This window comes from Ranitomeya imitator, chromosome 4, assembly GCF_032444005.1.
Source record: "Ranitomeya imitator isolate aRanImi1 chromosome 4, aRanImi1.pri, whole genome shotgun sequence".
NCBI classification, from domain to species: domain Eukaryota; kingdom Metazoa; phylum Chordata; class Amphibia; order Anura; family Dendrobatidae; genus Ranitomeya; species Ranitomeya imitator.
In genome coordinates this window covers 57988751-58008788 of record NC_091285.1, presented here as the reverse complement: position 1 = coordinate 58008788, position 20038 = coordinate 57988751, and the positions used below count along the sequence as shown (strand labels likewise).

Genomic DNA, 20038 nt, shown 5'->3' with positions numbered 1-20038 from the left:
CCGATTCCAGGGATGTATGACTTACCGGGCTGCTTGCTGCAGTTTTGATAAAATCATGGTTTATAATACTGAGCTCTGTATAACCTCACCCACACCTCTAATTGGCAGATTTCTGTGTACACTCTGCATAGGCAGAAAGCTGCCAATGAATGGAGGGCTCGTGAACATGGAGGGCTATAAGGATTATCAATCCACTAGTGATAATCTATTTTTGATAAGACAGCGATTGTATCCAAGCTACAGTAAGCATTCCAGTAAGTGACAAATTACTGCAATCAGGGTCCCTGTCCCTAATGAGACTTGTTTGTTTACTCTGAAGCAATATCAGATTGCCTGTGTAATCCTGATATGAAGTTTTGTCCAGCTATAGCATGAAATACCTTGCGAATCCATTTGTATTCAGTCTTTGCCCACCCAGCCTGAGTGACCGCTACAGATTGTACTGAGCAGTGAGAGATTTCAGGAGCAGCAGCAGGGAGGAGGGACACTGAGGAGCTCTCAAATCAGACTAGGTGAAAAGAGCCTGAAGTTGAAACCTTCATAAAGGATTACACAGCCATTCTCACAAAGTAAATTCAGCATCCTTACCAGATCTAAGACATCCATTTAGTATTGGAAGCAGTAAGGTAAACTGTTATCAGGTTGGCCATAAACTTCAGTTACTGATATAATATAATCAGCCCCTCACAGTTCAGTAATATACAGTATCATATCCAATGAATGGAGGTCAAGCACTGGCACCTCACTCCATAATATGGGGCTCAGCAGATCCTGGACTTTTGGGATTGTTAGGAGTCCAGTCAATATATAGGGAATAATGTTCGATTCTTGGAAACCCCCTTTAAGTTGTCAAAATAAATATATGTAATTCTTTGGTGTTCTGTTGGGAATCATCACTATTGCCAATATTCCACCCATTGATTAGGTATACTGTTATCCCTTTACGTTGCAATAGGGACAATTTAACAAAAACTCCCACTATTGATGTACTAGGTTACAATCAAATCCCTAGGTGCATAGTCAGTAACATTATTGACGAGTTACAATGGATTCATTTATTTTTTTAGAAGTCAATAGTCCACATGAAAACTTTGTAATCCATATATCAGAGAAATTTGTGAATAGTGAGAATGAAGGATCAGTCCACGAGGAGAAAGTCGTGGGTTTCCCTAATAAGATGTCTACTACGGATTGGTAAAATATAAATATAAATGGCGGCTACTCGCTACTCTTTTATTACAAAAATTGATAACTAATGAGATTATTCCTATGTACTTACACATTGATAAAACTCCCTGTAGCGACCTCTGCCGGGGTTGTCCCGTCTGTAAACTTTAGAAATCTGGTAGCGCTTTATGTGACTGATCTTATTCATGGCCAAAAATCGTGCAAAGGGAACCTTGTTTAAATAGGGTCAAGGTAATGACGTGTATCTAGTTACGGATATACAGTGGCGCCACAGCCGAGGCGGCACTATCACACACACACGAAAAATAGTGCACCAGGCAAACAATGTTTTTTTTTTTTTTAAAACTTCTTATTGACAAAGCAAATACCATAGTTACTTTCGTGTCACACTGCCCACATGATCTTCATTGGCAAGTACACACTGATTTTTGGTTCACCTTGTATAATGAAGGCGCTAGTCTGCAGTACCCAGGAGCATCCACTGGGCGGTGTAGGGAGCTGTGCTATTCCGCTAGGTATATGGTTTATATCTGGCTGCTGAAAGCTGAGAACAGCTGATCGTTGGGGGGGGAGGGAGGTGTCAAGAATACAACCAATCTGAGATTTAAGACTTATCCCAGTATCAATATTATCGTCACGTATAACAAATTTAAAGTGAAAGATGTAAGGATCCCCTCACCCCAATATGAGAAATTCCAAATAATAAAGTTATAGGAATTAATTGCTATATAACATTCTCCCAATTCATTTTCCATACAATCTCACATGTAATTATCTGCCATAAAGCCGGTGCGATGTTAGCCTTATAATTGAATGCGTCCATTGAAAGCAAATGTATAATTGTAAGCTCAGATGACATGTGCGTTATAGCAGGGTTAAATCCTAGCATTGCAGGCCTTGGTTAGATGCCCCTGGCTAGCTTTGAATAAGAACCACAGCTTGTGCTCACTAGGTGCGTCAGTCTGCCGGATAAAGCAGAAGTGAGTGCGCTGCTGGTGAGTGACCAGCCAAAATGCGAGCTGTAGATGGGAGAGACAGAGGCCAGGGTCTCTCTCTGAATGGAGACTGCATGGGTCAGCTACGTGTGATGGAGCCACAGAGAACCTTGTGGGAGCTGCAGCCTGTTCAGTGTGAACTGTGCCCAGAGTCGAACACTTGGTGCTGGGAGCTGCTGGAGCTTGGGGTGAAGGGGATCCCAAGACTGGTGGGATCGTGCCGCTTCTGTGTATAAAGTTTTCTCTTTTTCTCCCAGACTCTAATCTTTTCAGATAAGCCCAAACTAAATCAACTATATGTGCCCTGCCAAATGAACTGTTTTCTTGCTGCGATACCTTTGTGCCCAGAAGAGGCTGTTTTGGTTTTGAATCTCTTTTATGAAAGCAATAAATTGCACCTGTATGGACCAAACAGCATTGCCTGTGTGAACGCTGCCCAATGCTTAAGCAGCGGAGAGAGTGAATCTCTACGTCAGCACCTAAAACAGTTGCTTACAAGCCATTTATTTAGATGTTGCTGCTCAACTGCTTCTTAGCTCAGGTGGTCCGACACACCACCCGCCTCCCCAGGTTTAGGTGGTTGTTTTCTCACCCACCACCCCACCTTAAGCTGAGCTGCTACTTCTGATTAGCAGCTACGCACATAAATCCAATCAGTTAACTGAGAACCCATCAGTGAGTTTCTTCTGACATGAGAGTACTTAACCCTTGTCTCTATTTTTCTGAGCTCCCGAGAGCTGACTTTATGAAAGTTGAGCTCCAACAGGAGCTAAGAAGAAGAAAGATAAGAGTTACATTCCCTCCCTTCAGAACAAGCTCACTGATGGATTCTAGGTTACCTCATTCTGCAGCCAGCAAGAGCAAGTGAGTCAGAGAGGCTACAGAAGGCTAGGCCATCACTGTTACCTCTGGGGGGAATTTACCCTCTGGTGGGCCACAAACTATCATGCCAATAAAGTGGCCAGAGCATTAGTGCGCCCCCATCACTGCATCACTGTTAATGATACAAAAACCCGGCCCCTTTAAATGGGATTGTCTGCAGCCAAATGATTGATAGAGGTTTATAGCAAAGGATACAGTCAGATCGTAGCGCAGGGACAGCTGCTCCCCTCCTTGATCCTTCAGGTCATAGATGAGTTTGGAGTCTTCTCCGTATTTCCCAATCAGAGTTTCCTGAAACAGTATTGGCAAGTGGTTAGTCACCGCAAGAAATCTACCAAGAAACATCCTGCGAGATGGTCAACAAAAAAGGGAGAGAAAAATATTAGCGTGAAAAACAGTCCAAGACTGAGATCATGTTCCATTATCCTGACATGAACACGAACAGCTGACACCAAATACTAAAAGTCTGACAACTCATGGATATACACGGCCCTTGTGACAGACGAAAGGTGATTGTGTCAGGCTCCATCCCAAACAGGCCTAAACAGAATGGATCATCAAAAGAAAAAAAAATGTAGATTTTATTTTGTTTTAAAAATGAATGATTATATATTTACTAGATGGTGGCCCGATTCTAACGCATCGGGTATTCTAGAATATGCATGTCCACGTAGTATATTGCACAGCCCACGTAGTATATTGCACAGCCCACGTAGTATATTGCCCAGCCACGTAGTATATTGCCCAGTCACGTAGTATATTGCCCAGTCACGTAGTATATTGCACAGCCCACGTAGTATATTGCCCAGCCACGTAGTATATTGCCCAGCCACGTAGTATATTGCACAGCCCACGTAGTATATTGCACAGCCACGTAGTATATTGCCCATCCACATAGTATATTGCCCAGCCACGTAGTATATTGCCCAGTCACGTAGTATATTGCACAGCCCACGTAGTATATTGCACAGCCCACGTAGTATATTGCACAGCCACGTAGTATACAGCACAGAGCCACGTAGTATATTGTCCAGCCATGTATGTCACAGGTTAAAAAATACAAAATAAACATATACTCACATTCCGAGGGCTCCTTGTAGTTCGGTCACATGACCATGACGTCATGGCAGGTCCTTCTCGCGCAGGCCCTGTGATGACGTCGAGGTCACATGACCGTGACGTCATGGCAGGTCCTTCTCCCATACCATTCTTGCCACCGGAACCTGCCAGAAGGTACCGGAGCGTCGCGAAAGGTGAGTATATAATGATTTGTTATTTTTTAAATTATTTTTAACATTAGATGTTTTTACTATTGACGCTGCATAGGCAGCATCAATAGTAAAAACTTGGTCACACAGGGCTAATCGCGGCGGTAACGGAGTGAGTTACCCACGGCATAACGCGGTCCGTTACCACTATCATTAACCCTGTGTGAGCGGTGACTGCGGGGAGTATGGAGCGGGCGCCAACTGCAGGGGAGTAGGGAGGGACTAATCGGATTGTGGCCGTCGCTGATTGGTCGCGGCAGCCATGACAGGCAGCTGGCGAGACCAATCAGCGACTTGGATTCCATGACAGACAGAGGTCGCGACCAATGAATATCCGTGACAGAAAGAAAGACAGAAGGACAGAAAGACGGCAGTGACCCGTAGATTAATACAAAAATACAAGTTGTGACACATTTCCTTTAAAGGTCACATTAAGTTGTTGAAGCCCTACATACAATACATTATATATAGGAAATATTATTTCTAGGATGTCTCGGCCCATGAACAATGTGACTTGGACCCTTATATGTAGCAGTGGTTAGGGACGTACGGCTTAATCACTGAATTCAGGTTTTCCATTCCGCATGTGTGTAAAATCCAGCACCAAAGCTAAGAGTTTTGGACTGTGTATAACCCCACCCACACCCCTGATTGGCAGCTTCACTGTGAACTGTCAGCAAGCTGCCAATCAGTGCTGGAGGCGGGGTTACAGAGATTAGCCTGACTGCTGTGCACCAGAGATGTAGTCCTGTAGCATCAATCTCCTAGTGATATAATACTGATAGCGATGAAACTACAACGTACAGCCTAAGGGCGCTTTCATTCTGCATTCAAGCCCCCGTTTGTTGGTCTTTTGGGGGCATACATCTGAATTTTGAGGAGGTTCGGATGTAAGACCTAACAGAACCAACTAACGGGGGCTAGAATGTAGTGTGAAAGCACCATTGCAACAAGTCTGTTTATTACATTTCTACTCTCCTAAATATTCTACCATCACTTGTGAGTGTTATTACTGAAAAGAAGAAGGAACCCATCAACTGAGCCTTGAAATGTTATAGAGTGAGGTCACCAAGTGCCGGGGAGCATAGAGCATGAAGGTCACCAATGTTCTTCTGACACCATAACTGCGGAGTCCACACCTCCTATGGCATTAACATCGGAAACTGTGGACCAGGAGCTTTAGGACATGGGCTTCCATGGCCGAGCAGCTGCATGCAGCGTTACATCACCAACACAATGCCAAATGTTGGATGGAGTGGTGTAAAGCTATGGCCAACGGACTCTGGAATAGTCAAAAAGTGTTCTGTGGAGTGATGAAACACTCTTCTCTACCTGATGTCTGATTGGTGAGTCTGAGTTGGGTGAAGACCATGAGACCTTTACCCATCTGTTTGTATTGTGCCAACTGTAAAGTTTGGTTGAGGAGGGATAATGCTGTGGGGTTGTTCTCCAAGGGTCCCTAGGCCTCTTACTTCTGGTGGAGAGAATTCTTTCCGCACACCAAGACACTTTGGACACTTGAAGCTAACAGCTTTGCGGGAACAGTTTGGAGAAGGCCCTCCATGACCCTGCCCTAGTTCACACGGTCCATAAACACACGGTTGAGGGAGTTTGATGCCTGACCGCAGAGAGCCCGGACCTCAACCCCATCCGACTCCTTTAGAATGAACTAGAATGGAGACTGAGCCTGGCTTCTCCTCCAACATCAATGTCTGACCTCAAAAATGTTCTTCTGGATCAATGGCCAAAAATTCCCACAGACACCGCTGAAATCTTGAAGAAACCATTCCCAGAAGAGTGGAAGCTATTGTAGCTTCAACATGGAGACCAACTTCATATTAATGTCTATGGATTTAGTTGGGATGTCATCTTTTCTATATAGCTTTCCTCAGGCAGGTCTGGGTCCTGCTCTGCCGCCATATATTTTATGCCCTGCTGGCCCATAGCGAGGTGAGATACTGGAGTTAGGGACCATCCTGACTGGGTCCACCTTGTCGGTGGGATTGGGTTTACGCTCTTTTTATCAAAATAGTCAACTTAGTACCCCATGTTATTTACATGTACTATTACTACTTATTTACTTACTACAGGGTATTTGCTCACTTTGTTTTTATCGTAGGCTATGTCTGTTAATATCCACATTGTGAAGATGGAAACAACAAAAAACTGACTGGCACATCCAAACAAGTGTGAATAGGTGCATGCATACCAGGAGGAGCTACCTCCAAAAACAATATACAAAAAAAGGTTGCACTCTATCGTGCTAAAGCATGTCAATGTGAAATATATGAAATATGAATAGCAATAAGGCTTTTGATTAGGAAAAAATAAATGAGACGATTTGCCCAAAATTTGGCCAAATAATGTCTGCCCATCAACCAAAGTCAAAGTGGTCTCAAGTAACTGATAGGTCCCTAACCAGTGTGGACACCTTGCTACAGGTTTCTATCTATCCATCCATAAATGCAGGCTTTACTGAGAGAGGTGTCCACATTCACCCAGGAATTCAGACATCAGCCTAAGAGAGGTATTCACATTGGTTAGGAACCCATCAGTTACTTTAGACCACCTTGACGTTTGTTGATGGGCAGACATTATTTGGCCAAATTTTGTGCAAAGCGTCTCTTATTTTTTCCTAATATTCAAAAGCCGTATTGATATTCATATTTCACACTGACATGCTTTAGCACGATAGAGTGCAACCTTTTTTGTACAGTGTGAACATGAGCCTACACATTGCACTTCTACCAACACTTGTGCTGGCCCATTTTTTCGCTTTTGCTTCCACTTCATATTAATTTCGATGGATTTACTTGGGATGACATAACCGCTCCTGGAGGAGTGATGTGACCCCGTACTTTTGTCCCAGTAGTGCATGTTTTTAACTTGTCTTGTGCTTCAAAAACATCAGGGTTCTGACGTCAGGGCAGATTTTGGGAAAAAGTTTATCATTGAAGAGAGCATAAATGTGGAGCCTATGATTGATTATTTATGAGGCTCTCACATTAGGTAAGTTGTGATCACACTGCGCCCTTGGACTCATTCTGGATAATTATGTGTGTAATTTACTGTGCTCCGTCTCTGGGGGATGTGCCTGGTGCTTTAGCTTGTAATACATTATTCATTCTGGCTTTTTTTGTTGACTCCATGCTGACTTGTTGGCGTGCCAGATATTTATGCCGATCATTTTAAGCTTGGCCCAGTAACCCTCCAAAAGTAATTACACAGAAAAAATATAGGTTTAATTGCGCTCTACACGAGAGTATCATGCCGCTTCAGCATCTTGCTTCGGAAGAACGGCAGCCCACCTCGTCTCTTTGCCAAAGCTTTGATCGAGAGTCTTGGAGTGTAAGGCTCTGTTCACATCGGCACTCAGCAGTTCTTAAAGGAGGTTTTCCAAGATTTGGGAAGAATTTCTTTCTTCTTTAAAAAAGGGCTGAATGCTTTTCTCTCGACCAATATGTCTATTGTGCTATGCTTTGGGTAGACAAAAGAACGCTCACTACAAAATGAGGAAGGATATAAATGGAGGTGAGGGCTGTGTGTCGAAATGTTATAAAGAGAACGGTCAGGACTAATGTGCTATGCAATATTAAAAATTTTGTGTCGGCCATTACTACCTCCTGTGGTCGGCGTTCTGCAGTCTGACTGCTCTAACTGGAAAGAACCCTTTCCTATTTAGCTGCCGGAATCACCACATGTAATGAATTTTTCCTGGTCCTTTAGAAGGAATAAGTCATGTGCCAGTCCTTTGTATTCACCACACGTGTATCTAGGAGAGGCCTCCATCCGTTGTAATAATCTAGTTGCCCACCTTTGAACTGATTCTACCTTCTGAAAATCCTTTTTAAAATGTGGATCCCAAACTGGATCCCATATTCTAGATGTGGCCTCACCAGTGATTTATAAAGGGGTAACAATACGTTGGGATCGCTGGATTTTTATCTTTTTATACACCCCAAAATCTTGGTGCTTTTGTGGCTGCTGCATGACACTGAGTACTTTTTCTGCTGTGACATTTCATGCAATCGATAGCGGAATGATGACCCAGAACCCCACTGATCTGCTGAGGATTTCATTTTATCAAATTAAAAAAAGTGCAGGGAGTCTTTTCCTCCATCTTTACTCAGCACAGGAATTCTCCCCCCAAGCCCCAGACATCAGTGTCCGAACTCGCGGCAGCCTTCTCCTTGCCTGCGCACAGCAGTGTTATGATCTGGTGGCTTTGGAGCAGCATGTGACGTACTCTGGAGAAGGTGGTACCTGTACTGACCACAAACCCTGAACTTAGCAGCGCAACTAGAAATAGCCATGGGGGGTACCTAACACTCCCTAGACCCCTCGACACAGCCTAAGGACTAACTTCCCCTAAAGATAGAAACGGGAAAACTATCTTGCCTCAGAGAAAATCCCCAAAGGATAGACAGCCCCCCACAAATATTGACTGTGAGAGGAGAGGGAAATGACAAATGCAGACTGAAATCAGGATTAGCAAAGGAGGCCGTACTAGCTAAAAAGAAAGAATAGGACAGAGAACTATGCGGTCAGTATTAAAACACTAGAAAATATCCACCACAGAAAATACAAAACTCCACATCTGACTAAAGACAAGGAGGGTATATCTGCATCTCCAGAGATACCGCTTGGCTGCAAAAATCCTTACACAGACAAGCTGGACAAGACAAAACATGAAAATGCACTGAACTATAAGGCCCACAGCATGTGGACAGCAAAAACCAAGCCAGGACTTATCTTTGTTGAAAAGCACAGCAAACAGGAGAGACCAGAAAGGGATGTGAATCCTCCAAAAACAATAGGCAACTGGCACTGACTAAAGGATCAAGCAGGACTAAATAGCTGAGTCCAAATTGCAAAAAGTGAACATACCTGATAAATGCTGCGATTCAAAGACAGCAGCACTACCACTCATAACCACCGGAGGGAGCCCAAGAGCAGAATTCACAACACAGCAGTACATGCTGACATGTTGTGAAGTGTTGGGAGAGATGACGATCATTGCATGTGTCTGAGCATACAGAACAGTTAGTGCACGTCTGATTGGTGATGACATGCGCAAGCATGCCCGATCCTACAATGTCAGGACTGCCCTACACGGACATCAACAGTGACATCCTGAGCCATGACTTTCAATTCCTAAAGAAGTAGAATACAGGGCGTCAACATGGCTGATGTCACAGCCCAAGTGATCGACATTATGAAAATGATACAGGGGCAAAATTTCAAAGGTAGTGAATGAATGACAAATTTCTTTAACTTGTTTTAACAGAGCTTTCAAATAATGTTTTGCTACCTTATCTGAGATAACAGAGTCAGAGACCCTGATTCCAGTGATGGGTCACTAACTGGGCTGCTTGCTTTAGTTGTAATAAAGATCACTGATTTATCAGCAGGAGATTATCACTAGAGGACTACTTTGCCTACTGCCAGGTAGTTCAGCCACGCCACCATCACTGATTGGCATGCTTCTGTCTATACTGTGCATAGGCAAAAAGCTATAAATCAGTGGTGTGGGGGGGGATTATACAGAGCTCGGCATTCAAAGAAAACAGTTTTTTTTTTTTTTTTTTTTTTAGATAAAACGGCAGCAAATCAGACCATTACACTATACATTGCTGGAATCAGGGTCTCTACCCCTACATCATGCTGCTCTTAGATGGTGTAACTAAAAGCTGGTGACAGATTTCCTTTAGACTTTTTGGTATTATGGCAGCAATAATAGAGCAGTATGCACCTTTATGCAAAATACCAGAGCCCCAGTAGGCAGCATTAAAGTTAATGGGGTCCATCAGACTTCATTTTAATCTGTTGGCTGTGAATCTCCCCAGTATTGTGGATACTGCTATAGCTGGAATGACGAATGTGAATACAGCCCAACAAGAGCCAAAGGAACTCTGAAATGCCAGAGTGTTCAGTGAGTGCATTAAATTACTAACCATTGCCGTCTTCTGCCGTTTTCAGCGCCGCTCCTGTCCTCTTCTGCATCACGTGACCAGGCGTCTTCTGTGCGGACTGGAAGTCACTTTCTCCATGTAAGTCTCTAGGACTCAGAGCGAGGCGCTCACACTTACATTATGAAAGGAACCAACGGTCGGCTGTAGCATCCGGCAAAAGACTGCTGCAGTCACATGATGCTGCAGAGGATCGGGGCAGCGCTGGAAACGGCAGACGGCAGTAAGTATTATAATGTATACACCGCGCATATATTACTGTTTGCAGATGGACGGGGAAAATACTAAAAAATGCTAGAATGGTACTGTAAGAAGGATATTGACTTGCTCCTGAAATATAACCCCAAAGTGCTGGTGTCTTCTGCCTATCCATCCTGCTGACTGCCTGTTGTCAAGTGTAATCCATCCGTAGCAGCAGAGACACAAAGCCGGATTACAAAATGTAGTGGCCAGTCTTTGTTTTCTCCTGCTGCTCTGTCTGTTTAACTGCACAAGGGTATAACAGAGGCAGCTTTCAGTTCAGGGCATACAGGCCATATGATCATGGCACCGGCCATACATGCTGGTACGTGAGGGGAAGCAGGTTCCAGCACATATAGTGCTCATAAAACAACCAACTCAAGAAGACAGGTTGCTAAGTTACAGAACTTAGGAAATGGGACATTTTACACCGCCATATTCAGCAAAAGCAACTTAATCTAGTAGAGGATGAAGACAGCAAAAGCTTGTGTAGAAGGACTTGTATATATTAAATATGGTGGACAAGCCATCACCGCTCCGCCAAATAGGTGATGACTCAATGATCAGTGGGGGTCCGATGGATGGGACCTGCATTGATCAGCAGAATAGAGAACGGAGCAGCAGGGCGTGTGCTCCACCACTGCGCCTTCCCTCCACCGCCGCGCCTTCCCTCCACCGCCGCGCCTTCCCTCCACCGCCGCTCCTTCCCTCCACCGCCGCTCCTTCCCTCCACCGCCGCCCCTTCCCTCCACCGCCGCCCCTTCCCTCCACCTCTTCCCTCCACCGCCGCGCCTTCCCTCCACCGCCGCGCCTTCCCTCCACCGCCGCCCCTTCCCTCCACCGCCGCCCCTTCCCTCCACCGCCGCCCCTTCCCTCCACCGCCGCGCCTTCCCTCCCTATAGAGCTGCGGAGCGCTGCTCTTTGCTTTCTGTCGGCAGCCCCATAGAGAATGAATGAATGAATGAATGAATGAATGGAGTGGCCATCAGGTGTGCACTCCGTTCTAATGAGGTAGAAAGAAAAAATAAAGAAAAGTGGCCCATCAGGGATAAAAATTCACCGTTGTGCTGATCATTGCAGGTCCCAGAATCAGACTATCCTGTGGATCACCCCGTTAGGGCTACTTATAGATCCCACAGCCCTACTGAGAGGAGCCATAAACATGTCCACTGCATTTCTACAGTCTGTTCTACCTGAGAATTAAATGACCCAACTCCTTCAAATGGTGACGGCCCGGAGACCAAGCAATCAATACCGCCCCCTCCTCGCTGCTGTTCACAGTGTCACTGCATGGTGATGCCTAATCACTGCCATCCCGAGCATCCATGGTTCACGCTACCCATGCGGAATAACATGTGGATTAATCGCTAGCTGATTCTCGAAACTTGCCCAGCAGGTGCTTGGTCATGGTTAGAAGATAATATATTTATAAGGAAGTTTAAATACGCAGAGTAATAATGTGAGGATAATGTATTCCATCGTACAGCTACAAAACAATACATGAAAAATCCATTCAGATTAACGCCAGTGCTAATTACTAAGGAGACGCTAACTGCTCGTGTCTTCACTGCCGTCTTCACGGTGGACCACATTACATTGCATCTGGTACATGGTCCACATTTACTTGTGTCAATTTACGACTGCAAAATTCTGTGCTAATTCATTTCTAACAAAATCGATTTCTGTCAGTGCAAATTCTGTCTTTCTGATACAAAAGCACCAAATCCCCAGTGCAGGGATCAGTTCAAAACAAGCCTACAGCCACCACTAGAGGGAGCTCATGTATACACAGTAAGTACACCATAGGCTCAGAGGCTCCCTCTGGTGGTGACTGTAAGCAAACAGACTTTTATTATCCAAGTATACGGAGGGGATTTAGGGCGCTCTTTTATAAATAAACTGAGCACAACTAGATTTATTAATAAACTTAATCGGATTTCTGGGTGGATAAAAACTAATATTTAGTAATCAGCATCTGCAATGGTAGTATATTATAAGATAGGAACAGTAACACTAGATTCTTACCTAGATCCCACATAACCCAAAAGGTGAGGAAATTAAAGAACAACCTACCCCAAATTACGGTACTTTACTATACCATAAAGTGTAAAGAATAAAGTATTTGCCATCTTTTTTTTTTTTTTTTTTAACAAATTTTAAAATAATTTTAATTAATTTGAATTTAAAGAGAATTCTGTCACCAGCTGAAAATTGGCTAGTTTCCGCCCTTTATTCCTGCTGCACCCGAGTATTTCTTCTTTTGTAAGTCCACCCAACTATTCCAGAGATATCGGCCTTTTCACTTAATGCTACTTTGTATGGTCTTATCAAGGGGGTACGGCTCAGAGGGCAAACGAGAGAGAGAGGGCTGAAATCTCATCTCCCGAGATCTCAATCTGCGCATGCGCCGTCCCCCCCCGGCGGCCATTTTCCTTGACTCCACCGCACAGGAAACCATGGAACTGCAGGGGCTCTGACCTTTCTCAAAATGTTGGCAGAGCCCCCGCAGCACCGGAGACCGCCGCAGCAACACCACAGACCCCCACAGCAGCATCCGAACACCCCCTCATCCTAGCCTGCGGCAACGCTCCACTCCTGCCTCCTCCAGCAGCGACCCCGCTTCACCGCAGCCACCACCCCCAGAAAGCAATAAGACGCATGGATTATAAGAAGCACAACCATTTTATTAAAAAAAAAGTTTTTTTCCTATTTTTCTCCTCAAAATTTGGGGTGCATCTTATAATCCAGAGCATCTCATAATCTGAAAAAATACGGTATTTTATAAAGACCTATTCAGTTTTGAAGTGATTTTTTATTTTTTTTTTGGGGGGGGGGGGGGGGTCCTATATATTGGAATTCCCCAAAAGTGATACCATTTGAAAAACCGCACCCCTCAATGTATTAATTGCTTTCAGGCAGTTTATTAACCCTTCAGGTGCTTTTCAGGAATTAATGAATAGTGGCATGACAGGAATGGAAAAAAAAATGCATTTTTACCACCTAAATGTCACTAAGTTCTGAACAGGCCGCTATAGTGGGAAGATTTTAAGGTCGTTATTTGGCCATGACTTGCCATCACAAACATCAGGACCACACAATCAAGACCTCAGGGTGCTGATGGGGTTAAAGAGGGAGCCCCCACACTATTAACCATCTAGATGCTGCAGTCACGATTTAAGCGGTAAAATGGCCATGGTCTATGCCAACACTGACCGTGGCTGATGCAGCAAGTTGTCAGCTATAGTGTACAGCCGACAGCTGCGGGATTGTCTCCTGTATGGGGATGCTAGTCTCTCATATCTCAGGTCCTATTAAGTCGTATGCCATATAGATGATCTAAATTATATTTAATCTATTTTGCGCACCCATAGACATGAATAGGCAAATACTGTATATACTCAAGTATAAGCTGAGTTTTTCAGCACATTTCTTTGCACTGAAAACGCCCCCCTTATACACGAGGAGGTGTCCAGAAGATGGAGGGGGAGCGTCACTGGTGGAGCAGCGGGTCACAGGAGGCAGGAGCCGGCTGCTGCAGCCAACACCTGTGCCCGCTGCTGAAGAGAAATTAATATTCACTGCGCTGGCAATGAATATTCATTTGTCTCTCTGTAATAACGTGGTACATGTTTTTAATGGGGGCCAATCATACCAGGATATAGAGGAGGCCATGCATACGAGAATAGGGATGAGGAGCCATGCATACCAGGATAGGGATGAGCAGCCATGCATACCAGGATAGGGATGAGGAGCCATGCAGACCAGGATAGGGATGAGGAGCCATACATACCAGGATAGCAATGAGCAGCCATACATACCAGGATAGGGATGAGGAGCCATGCAGACCAGGATAGGGATGAGAAGCCATACAGACCAGGATAGGGATGAGGAGCCATGCAGACCAGGATAGGGATGAGGAGCCATGCATATAAGGATAGGAATGAGGAGCCATGCATACCAGGATAGGGATGAGAAGCCATACAGACCAGGATAGGGATGAGGAGCCATGCAGACCAGGATAGGGATGAGGAGCCATGCAGACCAGGATAGGGATGAGGAGCCATGCATACCAGGATAGGGATGAGGAGCCATGCATATAAGGATAGGAATGAGGAGCCATGCATACCAGGATAGGGATGAGGAGCCATGCAGACCAGGATAGGGATGAGGAGCCATGCATACCAGGATAGGGATGAAGATGCATGCAGACCAGGATAGGGATGAGGAGCCATGCAGACCAGGATAGGGATGAGGAGCCATGCATATAAGGATAGGAATGAGGAGCCATGCAGACCAGGATAGGGATGAGAAGCCATGCAGACCAGAATAGGGATGAGAAGCCATACAGACCAGGATAGGGATGAGGAGCCTTGCATACCAGGGTAGGGATGAGGAGCCATGCAGACCAGAATAGGGATGAGAAGCCATGCATACCAGGATAGGGATGAGGAGCCATGCATACCAGGATAGGGATGAGGAGCCATGCATACCAGGATAGGGATGAGGAGCCATGCATACCAGGATAGGGATGAGGAGCCATGCATACCAGGATAGGGATGAGGAGCCATGCAGACCAGGATAGGGATGAGGAGCCATGCATACCAGGATAGGGATGAGGAGTCATGCAGACCAGGATAGGGATGAGGAGCCATGCATACCAGGATAGGGATGAGGAGCCATACAGACCAGGATAGGGATGAGAAGCCATACAGACCAGGATAGTGATGAGAAGCCATGCAGACCAGGACAGGGATGAGGAGCCATGCATACCAGGATAGGGATGAGGAGCCATGCAGACCAGGATAGGGATGAGGAGCCATGCACACCAGGATAGGGATGAGGAGCCATGCAGACCAGGATAGGGATGAGGAGCCATGCAGACCAGGATAGGGATGAGGAGCCATACAGACCAGGATAGTGATGAGAAGCCATACAGACCAGGATAGGGATGAGGAGCCATGCAGACCAGGATAGGGATGAGGAGCCATGCATACCAGGATAGGGATGAGGAGCCATGCATACCAGGATAGGGATGAGGAGCCATGCAGACCAGGATAGGGATGAGAAGCCATACAGACCAGGATAGGGATGAGGAGCCATGCATACCAGGGTAGGGATGAGGAGCCATACAGACCAGGATAGGGATGAGGAGCCATACAGACCAGGATAGGGATGAGGAGCCATGCAGACCAGGATAGGGATGAGGAGCCATGCAGACCAGGATAGGGATGAGGAGCCATGCATACCAGGATAGGGATGAGGAGCCATGCATACAAGGATAGGAATGAGGAGCCATGCATACCAGGATAGGGATGAGGAGCCATGCAGACCAGGATAGGGATGAGGAGCCATGCACACCAGGATAGGGATGAGGAGCCATGCAGACCAGGATAGGGATGAGGAGCCATGCAGACCAGGATAGGGATGAGGAGCCATACAGACCAGGATAGTGATGAGAAGCCATACAGACCAGGATAGGGATGAGGAGCCATGCAGACCAGGATAGGGATGAGGAGCCATGCATACCAGGATAGGGATGAGGAGCCATGCATACCAGGATAGGGATGAGGAGCCATGCAGACCAGGATAGGGATGAGAAGCCATACAGACCAGGATAGGGATGAGGAGCCATGCATACCAGGGTAGGGATGAGGAGCCATACAGACCAGGATAGGGATGACGAGCCATACAGACCAGGATAGGGATGAGGAGCCATGCAGACCAGGATAGGGATGAGGAGCCATGCAGACCAGGATAGGGATGAGGAGCCATGCAGACCAGGATAGGGATGAGGAGCCATGCAGACCAGGATAGGGATGAGGAGCCATGCATACCAGGATAGGGATGAGGAGCCATACAGACCAGGATAGGGATGAGAAGCCATACAGACCAGGATAGTGATGAGAAGCCATACAGACCAGGACAGGGATGAGGAGCCATGCATACCAGGATAGGGATGAGGAGCCATGCCCACCAGGATAGGGACATTCAGTCAGTGGAAAAAGACGGTCATCTGAACATCACTATTAACACTGGCCTGACTGCTGTCACTTTTAAATCACAGATATCGCTCTTGAGCAAAAATAAAGTCATGTGAAGGTGACTTAGCACTGAGAAAGGAGAGTGACCGGTGCATGTTAGGCTACTTTCACACTACCACCCCTGGACGAAGCATTTCATTGCGAAACGCGCGTCGGGTGTGGTGGGTCTCCAGGAGCGCTCCTTAGGTGATTATTACTTATTACTTTATCCACTTGTATGTACTTGCCATGTATTGTTTTGCATGTTTGTACATGGTCACTTAGCACAACTACATGCTATGTTTTGTACTATGACATAATTTGATACTATATTTGGAGTTTGCTTCCTTGTGTAGCCCACCTTTTTTGCCTGTGCTGTGGTTTCTACCTGTTACCATTTACTATTTTTAAACCATTGTTAAATAAAGTATATATGGATTTTATTTGCCCTGTGTTAAGGATGGTTTCTTTGGTGTTTGTACTTTCACACTAGCGTCGTTTGGCCTCCGTCGCAATGCGTCGTTTTGGAGAAAAAACGCATCCTGCAAAGTTGCCCGCAGGATGCGTTTTTTTCTCCATAGACTTTCATTAGCGACGCATTGCCACACGTCGCAGCAGTCCGTCGGGACAAAAAAAACGTTGCACGCAACTTTTTTTGTCCATCGGTTACGCTTTTTCCGACCGCGCATGCGCGGCTGGAACTCCGCCCCCTCCTCCCCGGACCTTACAATGGGGCAGCAGATGCGTTGAAAAACTGCATCTGCTGCCGCCGTTGTGATTTTATTTCACAGTATGCGTCAGTACGTCGGCCCGACGCACTGCGACAGGCCCGTACCGACGCTAGTGTGAAAGTAGCCTAAGTTCTGTCATAGACTGTATTACAACCAGCTATGTGAAGGAGTTGTACAAGGTTTTCATAAAAAAAAATATGCCATTTTTGTGTTGCAGATTATTTAGAAAATTGCTTATTTTTGCCTTCAGGATTATTATTATGCTTTGCTTATACAGCGCCATCTTATTCCACAGCGCTTTACATACATGATCATCTCTGTCCCCAATGGGGCTCAGAATCTAAATTCCCTATCAGTATGTCTTTAGATGCTAGCAAACAATATTACTCTAGTAGACTGTTCTGTTCCTTTTGTATCTTACAAACACTGAAAAATAACTAACCTTCAGCTCAAACACAGGGGTGTCAATGGCCTCCGCTCCATGACGTCTAAAGCAATCGCGTACTATGCTGAACACCTTCTCCCTTACAGCCATTTGTTTAGGATCAGCGTCATGTGTGCCCTGAAATTGTAATGCAAATTAAATCAAAGATAAGGGCAGGTATCACATATATACAGCACTGTGCAAAAGTTTTAGACAGGTATAGGAAAAAATGCTGCAAAGTAGGAAGGTTTCAGAAACAGAAGTGTTAGCAGTTTGTTTTTTAAACTAATAAAAATGCAGAGTAATCGAAAAAAAAAAAAAAACTAAAGTCACATCAATTGGTGTGACCAAAAGTGCATCAATTCTTCTAGGTACACGTGAACACTGTTTTGAAGGAAATTGACAGGGAGGTTGTTCCAAACATCTTGCAGCCAAAAAGCCACACCTTCGAGAAGGATCAAAGCCAAGTGAGTAAACTGTGTAAGAAAAAATGGATACTTGGGCGCAGAAAAATGCCAGCAGGTGCTGTATTTGGCTGTAACAGAAGGCAGTGTCTGCAGAAAACAGTGAAGCATGGTGGAAGGTTCTTCCTAGTTCGGAGCTAAATTTTGTCAGAGTTGGGGATGTGGCCAGGATTAATGATGTCTTAATGAATGGGGAACTCTCTCAGCCTATAAAGTTGGCCAGAGGTACGAGGCAGGGTTGCCCACTGTCGCCCCTTCTGTTTGCCTTAGCTGTGGAGCCACTGGCCGCCAAGATACGACAATCGGATGAGGTCCCTGGGTTCAGATATGGGAGTGTTGAGGAGAAGATCGCGTTATATGCAGATGACATCTTACTGTTCCTAGCGGACCCGGATGAAGCCTTGAATGGGGCTATCGAGATCATTGGGAAATTTGGAGACTTGTCGGGATTGAGGATAAATTGGGATAAATCGGTCCTCTTTGAGGTGGATGGGGTGGAGGAGAGCAGAAGTGAGCCATTGGGAGAGGGGCGGCTTAAGGTGGCATCCCTTTTCAAATACCTGGGAATATGGATCTCGATGCCAGTCACAGAGTTTTTGTATAGGAATTTGACACCTCTCATGGGCGCCCTTAAAGCAAAAGTGGATGCGTGGAATAAATTACACCTATCGGTGGTGGGTAGGGTTAATCTCATTAAAATGGTTCTGATGCCCAAATTACTTTACGTCCTACATAATAAGCCAGTTTGGATTCCACGTGGGAAATTCCGGCAGATTAGTGCTCTTTTTAGAAGTCTGATATGGGGGAGGCAGTACCCACGTATTCGCCTGGAGACGCTTCAGCGACCCAAGGAAGATGGAGGATTGGCTTTACCCAATCCTGAGTTATATTTTCTTGCAGCCCAGAGCCAGCATTTGAAGGGCTGGGCGCGGGAGGCGTCTGCCAGTGCGGTACAGCACTTGATAGAGAGGGTGACGGACCGACGACCGGTGGCGCAGTGTCTGGTGGATGGCTCCTTGAAAGTATTGGGGAAATTATACCCAACTATGTTTTTGATACATAAATTATGGACCAGACTGCGACAGATTCGGGGGGTTACGGGGCTGACTAAATTTACACCGATATGGCTTAAAAATAATTTGGTTGAGTTTGCGGCCCTTGGAGTGCTGGCGGAGTGGCAGGCCAAAGGAATCCACTTGGTGGCTCAGATAGTTCAACAACGAGGATTAAAGTCCTTTTCGCAGCTGCAGGGAGAGTTTGGATTGAGACCGACTGGGGAGTATCAATATGCTCAGATGAAACATGCTTTTAAAGCTCAAAACAAGGGCGATGGTATTGAGATCCAGGAGGACATAGTTCTGGAATACGTGTGTGGGGAAGGGTCCACAAGGGGAGTCATTACCACCCTTTATAAGGACCTTCTACATGCATATTTGCTAGACTTCCCCCTAAAAGCGAGAGCGAAATGGGAAAGAGATTTAGGCCCAATGGAGGATGAAACCTGGGAGTCTGTGTTGGAGTCGGTTCCACGAGTGTCGCTGAGCGAGCCGTATAGACTATCGCAGCTGTACATCTTACACAGAGTCTATAAATCACCGGAAGTGTTGTACAGAGCGGGGTTGCGTGCTGATTCTGAATGCCCGAGATGTGGGACTGAGAATGCAGGAATATACCACATGATGTGGACATGTCCAAGACTGGTTGCTTTCTGGCTGGTGGTGATGAGTCGTGTGGAAGGGGCGTATAAATGCAGAGTGCCGAGGGATCCGATAGTGTGTCTACTGGGATATGTAGAGGAAATTAGAGTGGATAACACCTGGAAGATAGCAATAGCTAGGCTATTATATATGGCAAGGA

At 45.6% G+C, this 20038-nt stretch overlaps 1 protein-coding gene across 1 annotated transcript in view; it reads right to left on the bottom strand.

Moving 5' to 3' along the window:
* Window positions 1-20038, bottom strand: part of LOC138675472 (histidine--tRNA ligase, cytoplasmic-like) — an 89570-nt gene that overhangs the window by 57193 nt on the left and 12339 nt on the right. Inside the window, exons 5-7 of the mRNA XM_069763761.1 lie at window positions 17736-17855; window positions 3261-3356; window positions 1280-1399 (exon numbers count right to left, since the gene is read on the bottom strand). Coding sequence (XP_069619862.1) covers window positions 1280-1399; window positions 3261-3356; window positions 17736-17855 — 336 coding nt within the window. The remainder of the gene's footprint in view (window positions 1-1279; window positions 1400-3260; window positions 3357-17735; window positions 17856-20038) is intronic.